The 22,548-nt window shown below is 41.8% G+C and overlaps 1 protein-coding gene across 4 annotated transcripts in view; it reads left to right on the top strand.

The window, feature by feature from the left end:
* nbeal1 (neurobeachin-like 1) overlaps positions 1 to 22,548 on the top strand; it is a 48,874-nt gene that overhangs the window by 2,905 nt on the left and 23,421 nt on the right. For 2 of the 4 annotated variants that reach the window (XM_052052163.1, XM_052052153.1), the window contains exons 2-26: positions 6,518 to 6,609; positions 7,750 to 7,911; positions 8,024 to 8,105; positions 8,596 to 8,723; positions 8,832 to 8,914; positions 9,458 to 9,543; positions 11,157 to 11,529; positions 11,663 to 11,769; positions 12,649 to 12,735; positions 14,112 to 14,195; positions 14,339 to 14,437; positions 14,513 to 15,084; positions 16,798 to 16,930; positions 17,131 to 17,250; positions 17,377 to 17,686; positions 17,767 to 17,852; positions 17,919 to 18,008; positions 18,087 to 18,264; positions 18,364 to 18,497; positions 19,143 to 19,302; positions 19,409 to 19,511; positions 19,595 to 19,754; positions 21,224 to 21,382; positions 21,478 to 21,637; positions 21,720 to 21,808. In XM_052052163.1, coding sequence (XP_051908123.1) covers positions 6,518 to 6,609; positions 7,750 to 7,911; positions 8,024 to 8,105; positions 8,596 to 8,723; positions 8,832 to 8,914; positions 9,458 to 9,543; positions 11,157 to 11,529; positions 11,663 to 11,769; positions 12,649 to 12,735; positions 14,112 to 14,195; positions 14,339 to 14,437; positions 14,513 to 15,084; positions 16,798 to 16,930; positions 17,131 to 17,250; positions 17,377 to 17,686; positions 17,767 to 17,852; positions 17,919 to 18,008; positions 18,087 to 18,264; positions 18,364 to 18,497; positions 19,143 to 19,302; positions 19,409 to 19,511; positions 19,595 to 19,754; positions 21,224 to 21,382; positions 21,478 to 21,637; positions 21,720 to 21,808 — 3,837 coding nt within the window. The remainder of the gene's footprint in view (positions 1 to 6,517; positions 6,610 to 7,749; positions 7,912 to 8,023; positions 8,106 to 8,595; positions 8,724 to 8,831; positions 8,915 to 9,457; positions 9,544 to 11,156; positions 11,530 to 11,662; positions 11,770 to 12,648; positions 12,736 to 14,111; positions 14,196 to 14,338; positions 14,438 to 14,512; positions 15,085 to 16,797; positions 16,931 to 17,130; positions 17,251 to 17,376; positions 17,687 to 17,766; positions 17,853 to 17,918; positions 18,009 to 18,086; positions 18,265 to 18,363; positions 18,498 to 19,142; positions 19,303 to 19,408; positions 19,512 to 19,594; positions 19,755 to 21,223; positions 21,383 to 21,477; positions 21,638 to 21,719; positions 21,809 to 22,548) is intronic. The other 2 variants (XM_052052178.1, XM_052052171.1) reach the window with 1 other exon arrangement.

Here is a 22,548-nt window from a genome sequence, read left to right as displayed (position 1 = left end):
CTGCCCGGAAGAGGCTAATACGTCAAGGAAGAGTTGGTATTTTTTCTTTTTCACATTGTCCATTCAAGTAATATTAGAGTTGAGTTGTCAAGGATTTGAGGAAGTTTACTTTCCTCAAAAAGCAAGGATGCAAAGATCCAATCAGTATATTGTCAAGGACAACAATAGCAGGACTCAGAATGGAAAGTGTACATATTCACCAAACCTTTCATTAGTGAAAAATAAAAATGTTTTTTTTTTTTTTTTTTACAAATTCAAGACATTAAAAAACACGTTTATTAAAAACGGGGGGAAAACTAAATCAAATTCAAGACATAAGTAGAAGTTTTTTTTAATTGTGCGCCCAATGAACCAGCCAGTGATGGCCAAACAGGCGTGTCAAAACTAATTGACATGTTGAGGTGGGTGTACCTTAACCTCCATGGCAGAAGCTCCGTCGAACCCCTCAGACCGAATCACCGAACCCCCAGGTTTCGATCGAACGCAGGCTAAGAACCACTGAGTTAGAGGAAGAGAAGTCGCATCTGACTCGTACATATATGGTCCAACATACAGTACATCTTACCAACAGATGCGAAAATTGTTGTGCCTGAACGGCCAGACATGGAATGGAGATGAGTTAGCGCAACCAAAATAACTTAAAGCAGTTATTTTTAAATTTTAAATTTTTTATTATTAAAGTTTTTCATTTGGAGCAGGTGTTATGTTTTAAAATTTTAAGCTTACACTGAAATGTATCACCAGCTAATTGTTGAGTGTCATCAAATGCTAGCTAATGGATACTATTTTTGGCTGATAACTTCACTAGTTGCAACTTACCTGCGAAAAAATATCAGCATGGTAAGCCTTGAGATGCCGCCTGAGATTCATAGTATTTTTTCCACGAAGTTTGTGGAAACATTTACCATTACCTCCATCTACAATGCATTGTGTTGTTCTTTCTGCTGGGTTGTACAGAAAATGTGTCCGTATATTGTTTGCGACTACCAAGACCCTTTATTGACACTGCCACCATGGTCCATCAATGGAAAGTGTGTCTGTGTGTGTGACTATTGACCGCAGACGTGTTGTGTTGTGCCACGATTTTGCGTGTGCCATGCGTCCCGGCCAGGTGGTGGGCATGACCAAAAAAAAAAAAAAAAAGAATCGCTTCCAGCAGCTTTGCTGATATTTTCTGATAGATTATGTGCACAATAGGAAGAAATCTCATGCCTTTTGAAAGTCTGACAGACAGACCACACACTATTTCGTCCAGTCTCGTTTCATCACTGAAAACTCACACACATCACGACACATACATCACGTCATGTTTTAGTCATCATAGAGCCACGTTTAGCTTGTCAACCTCTTGTTATTGTCATGAAAAAAGGGCGTTAACAAAGTAATTTTCGTCTTCTTTGACAAAAACAACGCTTGTTAAAGAATCAACTTTTCAATGTTGATGTACTCAATTGTGTGGAAGGATACAGTGTTCCGTGTCCATATTCCGTGTGGAGCTTCTCTGTGTTCGTCTGACAGTGACGGTGAAGTTCAGCGGGGCATTGGTAGCGACCTAGCGAAAATAAAACGTCTTCAGTGTTGTCATCGACCCAAGTGTAGTCATCCGAAATTATGTCTCCACAAAACCGTAGAGAGACTTACGCGCAAGAAGGGCCAACAGGATCGACATAGCCTGACTGCTGTGTTCAAAGCAAACTTGAGAAAAACTAAGTATGCAACCATGGTTTAAATCCACTATAGGCTGAGTACTAGTTTACCTTAGATCTTTATAACTTTCTGTATAACTTTATAATGTTATATTGCTCTGTTTTGATTCCATAAAAAGAGCTGTTCAAGCAGCTGTTGTGTGACAAAATATTATTTTCACTGTTGTTGATGGACAGTAATATCGTGTTAGAGATTGTGTGAGTAACTGTTCCAAGTGAAAAATGTTCATGAAAAATTGAAAATCGAAATTGTTATTTCAGTAAATATTTGTATTTTGCACATAGAAAACTGATTCATGATTCCATGTTGATGAGAGCATTAAAATGGGGAAAAATAGGACAGAAAAATACAAAAGGTCATTCAGAAACGATAAAAAAATGTGTGAGTAATCATGATTATTCTTTTGTGAATTTGAGGTAATTATGACAGTTGCATTTTTAATTAGATTAAATATTTTAATCATTTGCCAGCTCTAATAATAAGCGATCCTTGTAGGTTCTGTCATTGGCTCCTGCCTGTGTGTTGTCACTACAATGAAACATCTGCTGGTTTCCACTTGTATCCAGTGGAAGTACAGTGAAACTCCTCTACAACGAAACCTAAATGGGCGAAAATACCCCCTAATGTGAAAAAATCTTCATGCATTAACACCATTCCCACACTCCTGCCCCCCATACGAAGAAAAAAACCCTGTTGCGTTATACGAAATCGTTTTCTCTGCTTTTGCCTCGCGAAGAGATTCACTACAACAAAGTCTGATCCAACAGCGACCTCTACTGCTTTGTTCGGAAACGGCAATAGCAACCACCACATTGGCTACACAGCTCCGAGTTTCCTGAACGCAACATACTCATAGCTGCTCTGCCATTGGCTTACCGAGCATCATCCTGGCCTCCGATTGGCCAAGAGGGATCTCAATATCTATGTGTGTAGATACTGTAGCTACCGTAGATCCGTGGAAGATAGTGGAATGCATCCGATTAGCTGCTCAGAGTAAATTTCTTGTGGCTCGACGGACAGTCAAATAAATGAACATTTCCTGGAATGCTTTACTTATTATCATGCTAAAAACCTTACGCTAACTGTAGCGCTAATTAAAGAGAAGGTGAGTTCCATCGCGCTAACTCTGGCCATCGAGGACTACGAACCGTCATGTGGCTGGCTTTAAAAGTTCATTGCATGACATCAGCTGAGCAACGCTGTCTTGGGTAGCGATCGAGGGGAAGTTTAGTTAGAGGCAGTGAGATGGAGAAAAAAAAGCCACCGGGTCCAGGAAGTATTTGTTATTGTTAGATTCAGACGCAGTATGAATGTTGCATTGCTAAAATGGCTACAAAACGGACCTTTGGATGTCAAGCAGCTAAGACAAGACGCGCTCCAATGCTGCAAGGGAGGGTAAAAGTGATCAAAATGAAAGACGGAGGAAGCAAAATAAAAGACATTATCGAAGAAATTGATGCAAGTGAAAGTCAATGCTGATCATACATTTCGCAATTTCTTTTTCTTTTTTTCTTTCTACACTGACTATATGAAGTGTCAAATAAGTGTATGCTCATACTTATGCACTATTGGAATAAAAATAAAGAGTACACATATGTTTGTGTGTGTGTGTTTACATCTGCGATCAAATTTGCTACAGTGAAAAAAAACCCTGTTGTGAAAAATTTCTTGCTGCAAACATGATTTCGTTGCAGAGGAGTTTCACTGTAGCATAGTACTGCCGTCATTGCAGTTTTTTTGCCCCATGTTATGCACCCATCTTCGGTTAGGTACATAACATAAGAGGTTCACAATGAGTGGAATACAAAACAACACAGTCCGAACAATCATCAATTTACCAATAATCACCTTCACAAAAAATAGGCCAAAGTAAAAATGTGTTAACAACAAATGCCACGTACAATGTATTTAACAACAATTTCACAGAAATGGGTCATAAGTAAACGGCAGCAAAAGCTGACACGCAAACTAAGGATTTACCCTAACGAACTACCGGTAATACAAAAACGAATAACTAACCCCTAACTATGGTGGCACAAAAACTAAGGAAGCGCAATTTATTCATCAAGAGTCACTGATGAACAAATTGTGCTCCACATGATCCAGAAAGGCCGGCAAGTTCTTCCCTTCGCATGAAGCTGCTACCATCGGATACATATGGAAATTGACAACTCCAAACAGCAGTTGTTAAATGTTCAAGCTTAGCTTCAACGAATGGTTCAGAACAAACACACATGTATGGACTAGGTATCTGGCCAGCTTGAGATCAGCTCTGCTGATTTGTGAAAGCCACACTGTCCTTCTTTTCCTTCACAAATGTTTGTGTTCACCTCTATTGATCCAGCCAAACACTGCCCAGTAATTCAGCCTTTTTTTACGTTGGCTCTTAAATTTAGCTGTTAAAGTTTCAAACACTTAAATAATCACAGAAACAAAACAGTGTGCCGACTTGTAATGTAAAAAGAAATCTTGTGGTTTGTCTTGTGACTACACACTATACCCCATGGATGCATGGCAGACAGTACGCCCCTCCAAGTGACTTTCTTTTCCTCCACTGATTATCATGTCCCTCTTGTTTCTCATTTCCTTCTATGCTTTGGAGTCTCCTGCAACAACATTTTTTGGGTAGTATGCCCCATCCACCCGCCTCTATAAATGCCTCCTTACCCTCTGATGTCACGGACCACATCCTTCTTTGAAATCCACAGTGAAGTTTTTCGGGTTTTTTTAATAACCTTGTGGTTTCAGTGACTCCAGCCATGTCACCTCCACCAAAATTGGCTATCCACATAAGCAGGGCAACGTGGCCGACCACGCCTGTCTGGGAGGATTGGAGCACTTGTTGTGAGCTTCAGCAATATAACTCCAGTTCTAAAATCAGGATATGATGTCATATAGCCTGATCTGCTCTACCCGATCAGAACATTCTTGCTGTCGCAATGAATGCACACTGTCATCAGACACACACACAGGCACACACACGCACACACACACACACACACAGTCAGGAGGAGAAGGCCAAGGGTAAAAGGGAGCCACACAGTGCAGGGTGTGTCCATGTGTGCCACAGTCCCTCAATGGACATCTGTGCTCCTAAACTGCTGCCTAAATGATGACACTGTAACCCACTAACACACATACACACACACACACACACACACACACACAACCTGCAGTCAGTTGTCTTTCACTTGTGGTTAGTTTATTTATGTGTTTGTCTTTCTGCTAATCCATCGTTATGGGTTTTTATACGTCATCTGGTTTTGTTCCAAGCATGCTCCAATAGAAATTTTTTGGGAAGCCACTTTTTGAAGTCATCATACACGATTATATGAGAATAGAAATTTAACATGATTGTTGACATAGTTCACTCTCTATTTTAGTAGGTTGTAATTATGGAAGATATGAATTAGTTCAACTGAAGTAAAATATAACCCGTGCAAATCTTCCCATTCTTACTACGTGGCCGGGGGCTGATGTTTTTGCAGTCACAGGCTTGTGCTTTTATGAGAAAAGCAGTGAGTGTGCTTCCTACTCCAGTTGGCTGTTATCCTCCCTGGCAGGCTGACAGACACAAGCAGTCAGCCTTTATGTGAGAAGCTGTCAGTAAGCTGAGCATGTAATACTGCATTCATGTTTAAATAAGTGGTGTGTCTTCTCTCCTTTCCTTTGATAACTCCTGATACATGCCAAAAAATATGAATATTGAGGGAAAGTCGATTTATTTTATTAATTTGCTTCAAAAAGTGACACGTGTTTGTTATATTACATCATGACAGACAAGGTGAGATATTTTAAGCTTTGACTTGCTTCAATCCCTCATCTTCCACTTGACAATTCCCCATGCATTTTCAGTGGGGTTCAAATTGGGCGGGTTTGCTGGCCAATCAAGAACGCTTATTCCATGGCAATTAAAATAGGTGTTTGTGGTGTTGACTTTGTGGGCAGGTGCCGATTCTTGCTGGAAAAGGAAATCATTGTGTCCAAAAAGCTTGTCAGCAGTGGGAAACATTAAGTGCTCTAAAATTTCTTGGTAGACAGCTGCGTTACCTGTGAACTTCATAAAAGACAATAGACACACACCAGCAAATGACGTGGCACCCCAAACTATGATTGACTGAACTTTACACAGTTGGACTTTTTCAGGCTTCATCAGGCTCAGAGACCTTGATTTCCAAATAACCTGCAAAATTAACTTTCATCTGAAAAGAGGACTTGTGCCCACTGAGGAACAGACCTGGATTTTTTCCTCCTTGTATGAGGCTTTGTTGGTGTCAATGGCATGGGTAACTTACACATCTGTGAAGGCACCTTTATTGCTGTAAGGTTTGGAGAGGTTTTGGAGAAACATATGCTGCCATCCAAACAATGTGTTTTTTCCAAGACGCCGCTGCTTATTTCAATAAGACAATGCCAAACCACTCTACTGCAGCAGATGTTTCCAAGCCATCTGTTGTCTTGGCTTTGTTCCAGGAATTTAGGATATGTCGATCAGCCGGCTGCTAACGGATCTCCAACCCCCACCCCCCAAGCCCCTTACACACGCACACCTCCCATTCCACCACTTCCTCACCCATCATCATCAAATTCTAATGTGACAACATTAGTGTTTGAGAATGATGAAAACCTATAACAGTGTAATCATAATATTGCTTGTCATAGGACTCTGAAACACATTTTATTCCTGTGTATTTGTTTGAAATTGATCGAGTGAATTTTTTATCGGCACAACTGCTTAGTTCATACACAATAAAGTTCCAGAAAGTTCATACATTGTCGCCATATTTTGGCCTCTGTTTTCTTCTCTCAGAGAGATCCAGACTACTTGAAGCTATGGCTCGAAAGTTTCATCAGCTCCTATGAGAGATGTCTGGATGTGGACTTTGAAAAGCCGCCATTAAGGTAAAGAAAGGCTGATTCTAATTAGAGGTTATTATGCTTCCTTTGTTATCCTCCCTCCTTTAAAGCCTAAATGGCAATGGCGACCCCAGTGCATGATGTGATCGCTCTTGTTGCGCGTCAGCATTAGTCGTTTTTACATGGAGATGTTTTGTTTTGCAACTCTGATGGAAATGATTCTGAATGAACATCTCTTTGCCGTTTACATGCTCCACTACATTAATCAGATCAGCCGTGTGACCCAAGGAGATCGACGTAAACATCACATGATTGATCGAGTTCATTCATCTGTTTAGGACAGTAGTTGTGATGGTTTTTAAACTTTTATCAAAACATCTTTACTTAAAACAAGTACTTTAAAACAAGTGCTCCCGTTGCAGACAACCTCTGCTAAGATGTTGCTATTTAAAAGTACGTATTCGACAATGTCAATACACGTTTAGGTCAAGACCGAGCATGCGCTCATCGGACACAGCTTGGTTACTCTTACATTCTGCATGATGCTACGGTCAGATTGGCAAAAGTAATATACCACTCCTCTGAATCAAAATGGAAAAAAAATGAAATCCGGGTTTGGCCTTTATATTCCAATTGAGGCGTTTATCTGGAACATTTTCATCATCATCATCTTCCGAGCCGCTTGGTCCTCACTAGGGTCGCTGGAGCCTATCCCAGCTGTCTTCGGGCAGTAGGCGGGGGACACCCTGAATCGGTTGCCAGCCAATCGCAGGGCACACAGAAACGAACAACCATCCGCACTCACACTCACACCTAGGGACAATTCAGAGTGTTCAATCAGCCTACCACGCATGTTTTTGGAATGTGGGAGGAAACCGGAGCACCCGGAGAAAACCCACGCAGGCCCGGGGAGAACATGCAAACTCCACACAGGGAGGCCGGAGCTGGAATCGAACCCGGTACCTCTGCACTGTGAAGCCGACGTGCTAAACACTGGACTACCGGGCCGCCTGGAACATTTTCATTCCGTTTAATTATTTGGATTAATTCAAATCGGAATACCTGTCTTTATGTATACCCAGCTAATGAAAGAAAAGATGAAATGTTGGCTTTTTCAAACATACTGTATTTAGTTAAGGAAACACAAAAGGTTCATGTTGGGTTATAATACAATTGTATGTGCAGGCTGGAGGAGCCCCCGCCGGTACTGAGTCTTTTGCCAGACAACATCTTACAGGTTTTGCGCCACCAACTTCTGCAATGCGTCCAAAAAGCCTCTGATGGTCTGGAGCCTGAGCAGCAAAACTTGGCACTACTTCTGCTCAAGTTCCTCATCGTTGTCTGCAGGTCAGGACAACAAACATCTCTATTGCACGCAAGATAATATCATTTGAAAGGTCATTGATATCTTATTTTGTTTGTTTTCTTTGCGTGCTTGCAATTGCGTGTTTCTCATAAGGAACCTGTCCAATGTGGAGGAGATAGGCACCTGCTCCTACATCAACCACATCATTGCCATGACAACACTTTACATTCAGCAGGTCAAGCTCATCTCCCTTATTCACACCCTCTCTCTCTCTCTCTCTCTCTCTCTCTCTCTCTCTCTCTCTCTTGCTTTCTTTCGAGTTTTTGGGCTGCAAAAAAGTAGTTCGATGTAATAGACAAACAGCTTTGAGAGGTGTATGTATGTGTATTTTATTTATACGCAGTGTAGAAATAATAATATCATAAATCTCAAATATCCACTCTACAGCCACCAGGGCAATTAAAAAATAAGGGATATTTTCTTGGCAGTCATGCCACACAGTTTGTGGTGAAATGAAAAAGTATGGTAGTATATGTGGTACATATCCTAATACTGTAACCTATTTTTTTTTCATTGTGTGTGAGTCACCAATATAATTTTTTGCAGATGTCCTGTTCAGTCACTTTTGGGTCGCGCTGTTTTGTGTGCAGCATGCCTAGCAATGAACCGCACATGAGAACTAAATGAAAAGATTCTCTGAAGTTTATCTCTATGTGGTCTTCCAGCTGAAGAGCAATACCAAAGAGAAAGAGTTGGTGGACCAAAGCCAGGCAGAGGAGTTTGTACGTCATGCACTGGCATTCTGCGAGAGCCTCTATGACCCTTATTGCAATTGGAGGCATCAAACCTGCAGGTAATATCACTCAGCAGATACGACTGATCAGTATTGATTTGCAGTTAGCCACTACCATGTGTAATACTTTTCATAGTTGTGTCTAACCTGCTTTTTTTTCCCCTCTAGGAAGCAGCTGGGCACAGTCGAGAGAAGCAGGCAGAAGTACAAAGCAGCTCCACTTACTGTGGAATTTGTCCCCTTCTTTTACCGTATGTTTCTAACCTCCACATCTTCTGTCATTCACATTTGTTTCTGTTCCTGAAAAGTAGGGAAACACCAAAATGGTTCAAGACTTTTCTGTAAGCTCTCTTACAACTTAACTGCAATTCTTGTTGTGTTTGCCAGCCTTGTAGATGAGAAGATAAACGGTCTCTGCCCTCAGCCATTTTGAACAAATACTCAAATATTTGTCGCTGTTGTAGTTTGATGGCAAACATAATGGCAGGTAATGGCTTCAGTCCTTCATGGTACAGTAGTTCCCAAACTTGCATCTGCAAAGTTATCCTTGAAATCTGTTCATGAACAATACCAAGATGTCACACGTGTCGTACCTACCCAACAAGATGTTTTGACAGTTGAGTTTGTTTATGACGTGGGAATACCATCACCCAGAGTCACTGTCTCATGTCTTTTTTGTGCACATTCTGTGCTGACAAGCATCGCATTTTCTCTGCTTTACAGACTCATTAGACCTTGGCCAATTTAGGTTCCAGTAATGCATCAGTCTGTCTGTATGTGTCCTCTCTTTCTAGAGTGCTTTCAAGAAAGTGAACACCTTAAGGAAAGCTTAAAATGCTGTCTGCTGCACCTATTTGGTGCCATAGTAGCTGGTGACCAGGTAAGACACCTTGATGAGAAGTTCACAAGAACAACCCCTCTAATACTGTAAATGTTTGGATTATGTTGTTTATTGACCTGAAATGTGTCTTCGGGACCGCAGATTCTCGACCAATCACACAAGATAAGGCTCAAGATAATAAGTTACTGATGTTGAAATAGCTTAGGATTTCTTGAGAAGTCCATGAAATGTCAAAATATCAATTACCTGGAAAAAAACATACATGTGTTATTTGGAACGGCACTGATTCATAGTTTCCAAACATTTAGGCAAATAGAAACGTTAAAAACGTGGTGTGCATTTTTATTAAGCCTCCCTGCATCAATACTTTACAGAGCTACCCTTTTCTGCAATTCCAGCTGTTTTTAAGGTATTTTTGCCGGCATTGCATATCTTGATACAGTAATTTGTGTCCATTCTTCTTTGCAAAAAAAGCTCTGCCAGATTGAATGCCAATTTTCAAGTCTTGCCACAGTTGCTCAGTGGGATTTGGACTTTGACCGGGCCACTCAAACTGTCATTTTCCACTGATTGGCATGTATTTAGCTCTATTGTTTCTGATGTTTGAGGTGTCCCCTACATGGGAAACAGGACTTCTTATGCCTTTCTGGCCCCTCTTCAATAAAGGCCAGATTTGTGGAGTGCACAACATGTAGTTATCCCGTGGACATTGGTTGCCACCTGAGCTGTGTGTATCTTCTGCTCTTAAAGAGTGACCATGGACCATTGGCTGCTTTTCTTGTTTTTTTTTGTTTTTTTATTTTTTTAATGTAGCCGTGTGCTTGATTGTATTTAGGGATATGGGACTACAGAGGGTTGACTCCAAATGCACAGCACACTTTTCACATTTATATTCACTTAAAATTAATTTTCAATCCACTTCAGAATGATGTGATATTTTGTTTTGGTCTACTCTATCACATAAAATCTCAACAATATACACTCAAGTTTGTGAATGTAATGTCACAAAATGTGAACAAGTTCAAGAGGTTTAATTACTTTTTTTAGGCACTCATATGTTCAGCTTCAGTTTGGGGTTTTACCTGTTGAGACTGCATTTAGGGGTTTGAGATGCCACCAAATGGAAAAAAACGAAAGCTGTCTATAGGTGAAATATAAGAAGTGGAAGGTTTTAGAATGGCTGAATCAATTTCCTGACTTAAACCCTACAGATCATGCATTTCACCTTCTAAAGAGGAAACTGAAAGAGTTAAAGATCAACAAATAAAAGAGGCCGTTGTCAAAAGCTTGGAGAAGCATGCAAAATAGGAATGCAAAGGTTTGGTCAATGGCCCACAGGCTTGATGCACTTATTGCAAGTCATGGATTTGCATCTAAATATTAAGCCTTATTCACTGTCTTCTGTTACATCTATCAGTTACAGACTGTCGTTTTTTTTCACATGAAAATGCGGTGTCTTATCACACCACAAGTGATGTTCTAACTTGATCAGATGCAAGTACTTGCCCATAAAAGCCAAACTATTGATCTCTCATCTCATACTCATCTTTTGATGTAAAACCCACATTTGTAGCCAGAACATAATGCTATAAACACGGGAAAAAGGCTAAATTTAACATCTTTAACTTCCCTTCCCCTTATCCCTCCGACAGAAGAACGCACTGCTTGCTGTCTCTCCGGCCACCATGGAAGTTTTGATTCGGGTGCTGGTGGACTGCTCCATGGGTAGCTGTTCCTCAGACGAAGGAGAGGACTGGGACAGTGAGGCCCCTGATCGGAAGGCATGTCTGACTTTGGGATGTTTGAGGGTAGTGGTGCAGTGTCTCCTGGCCGCCAGCTCAGACCAGCGGCAAGTAGAAATTGCCTCTGTGCTCGAAAACTACTTCAAGCTGCTCAACTCGGACCCAGCAGCTGTGGTTGCCACTCGACAGCAGCAGCAGCAGCAGCAGCAAGCCAAAGGTCGAGTGCCAACACTAGGCAGACACTGGGAAAGCCGCTTTGTGGCACTGCAAGTGCACATGCTAGGTATGGCAAACAAAAAAATGGATGTGATCCTTCCTACAACCATTCAGTTTTGCAGAATATTCGTAGAGTACTTTCATACTTTATGTCTGTCCGCCCCCCCCCCCCCCCATCCTTCTCACTCACTGTCACACAGACACAATGAGGGACATGTTCCTTTGTTCAGACAGGCCAGTTCTACAAGCCATCTTCCTCAACAGTAACTGCTTTGAGCATCTGATACGACTGCTCCAGAATAGCAAGGTAACTTCCTGGTTGATTTGCGCCTGTAAAATGATGGGTCATTATAAAAACTCAGAAACAGGAGCTATGCAAATAGTTTCTCTATTTTTTTAAATAGAAAATTTTAAAGATACAGAAAGAAAATACAGGGGTGTTCACACTGCAACTTTTCTCCGGTGGGGCTGTCCTCCGTAGAGCGTTCACACGTGCAAAGTTATACACCGTAGCCCCTAAAAACAGCTTAAACCGGAGGAAATTTAACCCTGGAGAAGTATAAATCATGGTTTTTCGATATATCACAAACAAGGCCAAGAAAAGGAAGTACACTTTACGCATACGTATGTTTTATATCGTATTGTATGGCCGCAGAAACTGCCGTTTCAACGTAAGTGGGGCTGCCCCGGGTTTAACACACTTCTCTTTAGTAAGCAGCTTTATATGTGTGAACGCTCCACAACATTTACACCGGTGTAATATATATCGCAACAGAATACATCGGTGCAGCACCGATGCAAATGTGTGCCGTGTGAACACCCCTTATTTCTCCATTCAGCAGGAGTGTTTGAAAATTATGTAAATGAAAGTATGTGAATGTAACACTTCAGGCTTTTTGGATCACACTGCACTGTTTGCCATGTTTAGTTCATTTGACGCCTTTAGTTAAAAAAATTGTATGCAGCATGTTTGGTAACTCTCTACAGCTCGGCTGGATCACCATCACTCTGCCACAGTGCCCCCCCCCCCCACTCCCTACGCAGGGTCAGGTCTTCTCACCCTTCACCTGCCGCTCTAATCACTTCATCCTTCCTCCTCTTGCCACCCACCTTTGTCTCTTCCTCTCTCGTGCTCTCTCAACTCCCCCACGCGCTAAGCTGACATCTTGCCTGTTGTGTGTGTCAGCTGGTTAACGCTAGGTGCACGGCGGCAGACAAGGACCAGAAAGATATAACCAACAACAGGTTACTGTCAGGAGAGAGAGACACTCAGGTACAACAGAGAAAGTTCCACCTCAACCTACCCTCCCCATCCCCATTCACTATCCATCTCACCCCCTTACCTGACCAGAGACACTGGTCACTCCACAGCAAGACCCTCACCAGACCCCGCCCAGAATATTACATTTTGTAAAATTTAGGCATAAAAATTTGCGAAACATATGGACAAATATATGCTGTAACTCTTCGGCACTCTCAAATAAAAGCATTACTCATTATTTATGCTTTTGCAGGAATATCTTAGAAAAGATCTCTTCTGTGTCCCACTATTTTCATCCAGCTCTTTGTACTGGCATTGCTCACAGAGGTGCCATTTAGGTTAGTTGAGTTTGAAGCACTCCATTTATCAAGGTCCTCTGAAAGAAAGGTAGATAGACCTTTACATGAAGTGTCATTGTTTTAGCTAACCTGAAACCTAATGAAGAGGCAGATAATACAGCCTAATGGGGTTTTTTTTCTATGCAGGTTTATCTTTTGAATTCCAGCATAAAGTAACATACACAGAACCTGAGCAACGCTCAAGCCATTTGCAATATCAGTAAAATGGACAGCTGAACAACAGAATACAAATTCTGTGGATCTGTATTTTGAATTAACTGATTAACAGTATGACAGCAAATCTCTGCAGTCTTGCTGAGGAGTGACCTCTATGCCTCCCTCACAGCTTTGCAAGCCAGCTTCCTTTAATTGGATTGCATTTTTCTTTTTTCTTTTTCTTTTTCTTTTTTATCCTCCCCTGTGTGTTGTCTTGGTTTTCCTCACTATTTGCGGGGGTCCATTTGAATACTGTCACATTGGAGCAGTGTTTGTCCTCCCAGAGTTCAAGGGTATTAGTGAGGGGGTTTGGGCTCATTGACATTTTCAACACAATCCAACTGGTCCAAAATTCAAACTCTTTTCAGCTACATGTTTTATTTTCTTGAAACATCAGGAGAGGAACACTGTAGGACAGAGCTGGATGGAGATGTGTTTGTTTTCATGTTTTGTCTTCTGGTGTTCGGGTTGCATTCTGTGTCTGTGTGATAAAAAAAAATACTTTGTGCGTGTAACTATGCATGTTTGTGCTTGTGTGCGTGAATGAGTGTTTACGCTCTCATTTCGTGGTGACCAAGATGTTCCTTCTTCTCAAGGTAACACGTGTAGTAAAAACTGTGATCCCTGCAGCTCCTACAGTCACAGTTGTAACTATTGCTGATGATTTTACTCATGTTTTGCCTCTTAACGAGATCAAAACCAAACACCTCCATCTTTTGATTTTCTTCAGTAAATAAAGTTTACCTGTTATGTGTGTGGATTTAAATTGCCTGCATGTGTTTACACGGTGAAAATGTTTTCAAACAAAATGCTGATTCGTTTTTTTTTTTTCAGGTGATACAAGGACGGTTAGACTCCCTTGCTGTAGCAACTATTAGAGCCCTAACCACAGTGATGCATAGATCACCAGCTGCAAAGGTAAAGAGTCGTACAGTATTGTATTATCAACTCAGGTCTACATTTGTGTCAAATTTGCCAAGCTAGGTGGATGAAAATTGCTGTATCAAATTCTGCTAGTAATAGCAATTATATAATAAAAGCTTTTTTCTAACACCTCACAGGAGGTGTTCAAAGAAAGAATTGGTTATAATCACTTGTACGAAGTCCTCGTTTCGCTTGGCCAGCCATCTCGACACCTCCTTAAAGAGATGATGAACATGGTGAGGCTACTTAATGTTTTGTTGCTCCTGTAGGTTGTGTTGTAATGGGTTGTGTGTCTTTGGGTGTATGCTTAGGCAGTGGAAGGTGAGCACACATCAGTGGGAATCTTGGGAATCAGCAATGTGGAGCCTTTACTCCTGCTCATCCAGTGGCTGCCAGATTTGGACTCATCAGAGTTGCAGATTTTTGCTGCCGATTGGCTCTGTCGCCTCATCTGCCTCAATCGGCAAACACGCACCACCTGTGTCAATGCTGCCATGGTCTTGAGAGCACTGGCTGTCCTTGAGTGCCACCGGCGGCTACACCGAGTTTGTGCAGAGAGCCTTTTGCGATTGGTGGGATCCCTTGGCTCCCTGTCCCTGAGTGCCAGGGATCTCCTTAGGCTCCTGCACCTACTCAGACCTCCAGAATCCAACCAAGCTCATCCCTATGTGGGACCTGCTCTGAAAGCTCTCCTTGTCATGGTACGTAAACAGGGTCTGGAGAGCGCAATGCAGTACTTTGATCTGTCGCCCAGTATGGCTGGCATTGTAGTTCCAACAGTACAGCGCTGGCCAGGCTCTGCCTTCAGCTTCTTAGCCTGGTTGTCCCTGGACCAGGATCAATTGGGTCCAGTCAGCAAAGATAAGAGAAAGCAGCTCTACAGGTTAGTTCAAAAGAACAGTTGGGGGGACAGAGAGAGAACACCATTTTCAACATCATAAAATGTGTAGTTTTTAAATGCTAGATTTGCAGTACTGACAAGTTAATTAATAATTATCTATTTAAAAGGAAAGCAGTTGTATCATACGATATATCGAATTGTCTTTTATGATGAAATATACATACAGTACATAGTATAGTGGTAACTTGGAATATATATATATATACATACATACATACATACATACATACATACATAAGTATCAAGTACAACTTTATCTCTCTCGCTCTCTCTCTCTCTCTCTCTCTCTCTCTCTCTCTCTCTCTGTCTCTGTGTATATATATATATATATATATATATATATATATATATATATATATATATATATATATATATATATATATATTAGAGCTGTCAGTTTAGTGCGTTTTTATTAGCATTAATTTAAATGAATTTTAACGGGATTAAATATTTTCTCGCGAGATTAACGTGGCCCACGTCACAAGCGGATGTTACATTGCTCTATAAATACACCAGAAACAAAACAACAAGCGCGCTGCAGAAGTCCACGCCCATGTCTGTTTTACCAGCCACGGCAGCTCGAGACACCAAAAACGGAAACTTAAAGAGTTTATGAATGGAAAGTTTACTTTTAAAAAGTTGCCAGATTGCTCCACTGACAAGACCAAAGTTACCTGTTCTTCTCTCTCTATATATATCATAAAGGGACACGATGTATGCCACTGACGCGATTGTTACTTGTTTGGAACTATTTTGTGTGGAAGGTTACAGTGTTCTGAGCTTCTCTGTGTTCATCTGACAGTGAACAGCGCGCTGTAGTGTTAGCGACCTAGCGAAAATAAAACGTCTCCAGTGTTGTCATCGAACCAAGTGTAGTCATCCGAAATTAGGTCTACACAAAACCGTAGAGAGACTTCCGCGCAAGAAGGACAAACACAATCAACATAGCCCGACTGTGTTAGGGGGAGTGAAACTCCCCTCTTTCAGGATGGTTTGACCCAGCAGCCCGGGGGAAGTGCGTGCTCTTGTTTGTACGGCCGGCAGTTTTGAATACAGGGCACATAACGAATGCTGGTGTCCGGTGTCTCATTATTCTTCAACAAACATATAGAAACAAACTTGAGAAAAACGAAGTATGCAACCATGGTTTGAATCCACGATAGGCTGAGCACTAGTTTACCTTTGATGTGCACTTTATAATGTTATATTGCTCTGTTTTGATTTCATTAAAAAAGCTGTTAAAGCAGCTGTTGTGTGACAAAATATTTTGTTTCACTGTTGTTGATGGACAGTAATATTGTGTGAAAGATTATGTGTGAATAACTGCTCCAGGTGAAAAATATTCATGTAAAATTGAAAATAGAAATTGTTATTTCAGTAAATATTTGCATTTGGCACATAGAAATTGATTCATGATTCCATGTTGATGAGAGCATTAAAATGGGGGAAAAATAGGACAAAAAATGTAAAAGGAAATTCAGAAATGATAAAAAATGTGTGAGTAATCACGATTAATTTTTTAGTTCATTTGAGTTAATTATGACAGTTGCATTTTTAATTAGATTAAATATTTTAATCGTTTGACAGCTCTAATATATATATATATAGAGTATAAATATATGTAGTATAATGAACTACAGCATTTTGGCATATACATTGACAGACCATTTTTTCCCCATTTTTCAACCCATGCAGCTTTTTTACCTCGGGTGGCACGGGGTTTGAGGCCTTTATTAGCTCTGCGGGTGTACTGGTGGTGGCTGTTTGCACAAAAAAGGAATATGTCACAGTCATGCTGCCCGACAACTGCTTCTGTGACTCCCTCTGGGTGAGTGACATGCTGTTACTATATACGTTGTACAGCAAAAAGCTGTAATAAATAATGATTTCTGACTGAACAATTTGAAAAGTTAGGGCAATTTATTGCCAAATATTGTGTGCCTTCTCAATAATATTTTGTGTTTAAGGCATAGGACACATCAACACAAGCAGGGTAAGTATAGTTTGCATGTTTTTTCTTGTCAACAGCACAGCATTGGTGTGGTGCATGTACCTGGAAAGAGGCCATTTGGACAGAGCCTCGTCTACATTTATGTGGACGGACAGCAGAAGCTATCTGCCCCCCTCAAGTACCCCACCATGACTGAGGTGAAACTGTCACTCGCGATAGTTAGAATCAGAATTTTTTTAAAGCATAATGTCTCATTAATGCAGTTATTCATTGTGAAATACTAAGAGAATGCTTACTCGAAATGATGTCTCCCCCTTCCGCAGCCATTTACCTCCTGTTGCATTGGCTCGGCGGGCCACCGGACCACAACTCCGCCACCCTCCCAGATCCCCGACCCCCCTATTTCCTCAGCCACCTCACCCAGCACACGTTCCTCATTGGGAAGCATCCTTTCGCCGCACACATGGGGCGGACTACTGAGCGGAAAGCCTGAGTCTGTGACAAAGCTCATTTCAGCAGGGACCCAGGACAGTGAGTGGGGAAGCCCCACATCTTTGCAGGGTCAGCTGGCGAGTGTCATGGTGTTCCACGAAGCCCTGCAACCCAACCACATTAAAATCCTCTGTAGTGCTGGTAAACAGAAGAAGACGATGTACAGATGAAGGACTAAAAAGAAACTGTAAATCATGTTGAATGACATGTTTTTTACACAGGTCCAAACTGTGTGTCTCCTTTAAAAGCCCAGGAGTCAGAACTTGGTGACCTTTCAAGTAAACTGCTGCTGCATTACTCGCCAAAGGTAATTTCTTGGTCTCAAAAATAATCCACGCTATGTACCTAATCTCCCATAAATTTAAACCAACAGGCATGTCAAAACCCAATCTGCCTCGATCTTTCCCCCAACAAACTACATGGACGCCTGACTGGGAAGAAAGTTGTTAACTGGGACGTCAAGGTCGGACATCCCTAAAATTCTCTCACATTATCATACTTTGCACAAAACAGTAGTTATTGTATTCTGTGTCTTTGACAGGATATGATCAATTGCGTAGGCGGGCTGCAAGTGCTGTTTCCTATACTAGAGCAGCTGGCTCTAATGACCCCTGATCAACAGAATTGTGATGCTTCAACTGGGTCAGACTTCATCACCCCAGATGTTATCACTCCCGCTGATGGAGAATGGGTCATTCTCCCATCAAATAGGGCTTCAGGTCTGTTGGCGGAATCACTCTGTAAACCATACAGTATTTACCAGCCCAATGTGTTCATGAGCGGCAGATGAAATGTTCATTTTTCATGTCCTGTTTCAGAAGCACGCCTGGAGAAGAATCTGGTAGCTACTTTACTGTTGGTGCTGAAGCATTTTCTACAGAGGCATGCTATAAACCAGGAAAATCTGCTCCACTCGCATGGTGTTGCTACTCTAGGAGCCCTACTGCAGAAGGTGTGTCTTTGAGGCTAATTTTTTACATTCACAGTTGTGTCTGGTGGGCCCAGCAAGGAATGTTGGCGCTGTGTGCAAAGTTCACTCGCTCAGTGTGTGGTCAAAAGGTCGCTAGCGTCCACTTGAATTTTCCTGTGAGTGAAGCACTTGTGGCCACTTGAATTCCACAGTCTTTTACAATCAATCACTAACTAATCCACTTGTATGTCATCACACTCACACACTAGAGTGGGATATATTTTGAGACAGGAGGAATGAATAAATTAAGTAATCACAAATTGAATAACGGGTACAAAAATGCAAAACTGTTTTTTTGGCTTTGCGCTTCCTTCCATGTGACAAATTGATTTCTTTGGTCCTTTACAGAAACAAAGGGGCATCTGAGGGGAATACAGGAGCATATCAGGAGTATATCAGAATCAGTATTTCGACCATGACAAAATAAAAGCTTCCATGGAGATGTGGGTTAAAAATGTGGGAAATGGTTCCGATTGGCAAAGCCACCGCACCCTCTTAATAGTAAATCTGCAGCTAAACAAGACTTTTTTTCCCTATGCATTCCAGTGAGCTCAGAGTCTAGTGTTTTGGTTAGGGTCATTTTTGAATTCATAAACTACACAGTATATTATGCTTGTATGTTTTCAGCTTCCAGCAGGACACATTGATGTCAATGTGCTCGTAGCTATGCAGCTGCTGATAGAGCAGGTGACGTTCGAGAAGAACCAGGGCCTCCTGCAGCAACTTCACACACATCTACTCTTCAACTTCAACATCTGGAACAAAGGGGACTTCCCTTTACGTATAGGTCAGATCTTGATCTCTGAAAGAAAAGAATACACATTTAAAATACAAAATTGGGGACACGGCATTACTTTCAGTAGTTCTGAGTTTTCCTGTATTTTCTTTTGAAGGCCATATACAGTATGTAACCACTGTCATCAAAGACAACAGGAAGCAGTTCCGTAAAAAATATGGAGTCCGATTCCTTTTGGACAACATACGCCTCGATAATGGGTGAAATTCTATTCTCTAACTTTTCTGGCTCATGCTAATAAAGTCTTACCTGACAGAGAATCTAACTCGATTTTTCACTTTAGGAAAAACAGTAATAAAGAGAGCGACCTCAGTGAGGACGACATTCTGAACATCCGTATGTCGCTCTACGACCTCATCAAATACTACATCAGCAAGGGCATCTCACAGGAGGAGATGCACAGCATTATTGGATACATTGCTGCCATTGGGGATGAAGATCAGGTGAGGAACTCTAAATGGCACCGGATTTACTGTCACCAAATTGCCTTCATCCATCTATTTCCTATAGCACTAGTCATCATTCAGGCCATGGTTTAGCTGGAGCTTAGATACCTTTATTTGTCAGATTTTAAATCATTCAATTTTTTCCTAGCACCTTAAAACCCTTATCCCGGAGTGGCGAACATTTGGCAGTGTTTGCGAAGGTAGTTAATGTTGCACTATCGTCAAGGTTTGTTCAAGGTTGCAATTGATCACCAAATGGTCGCCCAACGTTCGCCTTTACTTTTCTTGTCACAAGAGAACACACTCAAGATTTCCTTGCGACAATGTCTGCCGAACATTTGCGACCTTGAACAAACCTTAACATAAACACGCTTTCACTAACCTTAGCCAATAGTCACTGGTATCTTAACATTAGGCTCTATTCTTTCTAGGTTAGTCATATGTTATAAAACTGGTATTGGAATGAAGCTAAACACATCCTCCATCAACAGTTTGGCTTCATAGATGTCCCACTCCTGCATTATGCCTGCCAATAAGATTCATGTTTTGTTTCCAAGAAACTGAAACATTTTAAAAATGTGGGGAAAATAATGCCACAAATGACTCTTTTTCCAGAACCGACAACATTTTATGGTCTGTGACTTGGTCCATTTACCCACCTTACACAGTTTCAAAAACACCTAATAATAATATTAAACATAATACTAACAATAACAAGAAGAAACAGTAATTGGAAAGCAAACAATCTCTTTCACTGAGGCAATACGATGATGTGTCTTTTGTTACATAACAGACTCCAGTGGGAATTACTGCAGTTGTGCTTCCCCAGGAAATTACTGGCTCATTTCATGTCAGGAATCCTTTTTTCTCTTTCCTCCTTTAATATTTTGAGATATTTTTGTGTTTGTTATACAATTGGAACCGCGAGTAAAATTGACTATTCAGGCTACCTGGCTATACTTGATGTCTATGTCAGATTGTAACGCATTACATACGTTGAGACAGTACACAGCCACCCTTCAGGTATTTCAACTAGTAAACGCATACCACAAATACCACCAAGAGATTCACAATGATACATTTAGTAACTGGATTACACTGGACACCACCTTTTCGCGGTGCGGCACTCGCAATTTCTTTATTTTTTATTTTATTTCTTTATTTATTATTTTTTTGTGCGTGTTGCTATGCCCCCCCCCCACCCCTCAACAATTGCACAATGAATGTTTATCAGCATTTTTTTAAGATGGGGGTGAGGGGTTGCAGGGAACACATTTTCCTTTTTTTCTCCCATAATGTATTTCAAGTATATACATTATCTGTGCTTTTTGTGGGCTAACGTACCAGACCCTATTCCCCATAGATCACAGCAGTCAGCTGAATTGTAGAAGTATGTCCAAGGATGAAACATAGCAGACATATTCTCTCATCAATCACTTATATTGAGGTATTTTTGTGTATTGAAGATTTGTGGGCTACTAGAAATGTTACTCAGCCTCCTTCAGAGCAGTCCATCCAGGGACCAGCTCTTTCTGCTCCTCTTTGAGCCTGGAGCAGCTGACTCTTGCTATGCACTTCTGCTCAACAATAAATACTCAGACCGCCTTCGAGAACTTGTCTTCAAGGTGGGTTACAGCCAATTCCACCTGAAAAACAAAATTGCCCCCAGTCATCTCTGAACTTGTAGGATTTACTGAATTTTCATCGCTAATCTGCACAGCTGTTTGAGCGCATGTTACGATGTGATCGCATCTATGAGAAAAACAAGCAGCGTTTGAGGCTGAGGGAGGCGGGTTACAGCGGCCTGTCACTCCTCTTTTCCGATCTTCACATCACACCGACTCTCATTCGTTGTCTCCTCAATCAGGTCCTGCACACAGGTTGGCTTTTGTTTTCACAATAATAATTATTGATGGGTCATCGGAAGATTACCAAGTGTAATCTGCATGTGTGTGCTTTCAGATCAAGTGGTCAACTACAAGGATCTGATGGCACTAGTTCAGCTCACTCATCGAACTGGACCCAGCATTCGGCTCATTGTCTGTAAGAGGGTGAGAAAGCACAAACTACTTTCTCTGAACCGTTATTCTTCCTCCGTTTTTTTTTTTAATAGCAAGACATGTTGGGCTATTGTATACTACTACTTAGTTTGTACTAAGGCCTCCATCCATCCATCCATCCATCCATCCATCCATCCATCCATCCATCATCTACCGCTTATCCGGGGCCGGGTCGCGGGGGCAACAGCTTTAGCAGGGAAGCCCAGACTTCCCTCTCCCTAGCTACTTCTTCCAGCTCTCCCCGGGGGATCCCGAGTCGTTCCCAGGCAAGCTGGGTGACATAGTCTCTCCAGTGTGTCCTGGGTCTTCCTCGGGGTCTCCTCCCGGTGGGACATGACCGGAACACCTCACCGGGGAGGCGCTCAGGAGGCATCCGAATCAGATGCCCAAGCCACCTCATCTGGCTCCTCTCGATGTGGAGGAGAAGCGGCTCGACTCTGAGCCCCTCCCGGATGACTGAGCTTCTCACCTTATCTCTAAGGGAGAGCCCGGACACCTTGCGGAGAAAACTCATTTCAGCCGCTTGTATCCGGGATCTCGTTCTTTCGGTCACGACCCATAGCTCGTGACCATAGGTGAGGGTTGGGACGTAGATCGACCGGTAAATTGAGAGCTTCGCCCTTTGGCTCAGCTCCTTCTTCACCACGACAGACCGATACAACGTCCGCATCACAGCAGACGCTGCACCGATCCGCCTGTCGATCTCCCGCTCCCTCCTACCCCCACTCGTG

The sequence above is a fragment of the Hippocampus zosterae genome, chromosome 2 (genome assembly GCF_025434085.1).
Source record: "Hippocampus zosterae strain Florida chromosome 2, ASM2543408v3, whole genome shotgun sequence".
Classification (NCBI taxonomy): domain Eukaryota; kingdom Metazoa; phylum Chordata; class Actinopteri; order Syngnathiformes; family Syngnathidae; genus Hippocampus; species Hippocampus zosterae.
This window is presented reverse-complemented; position numbering and strand designations above follow the sequence as displayed.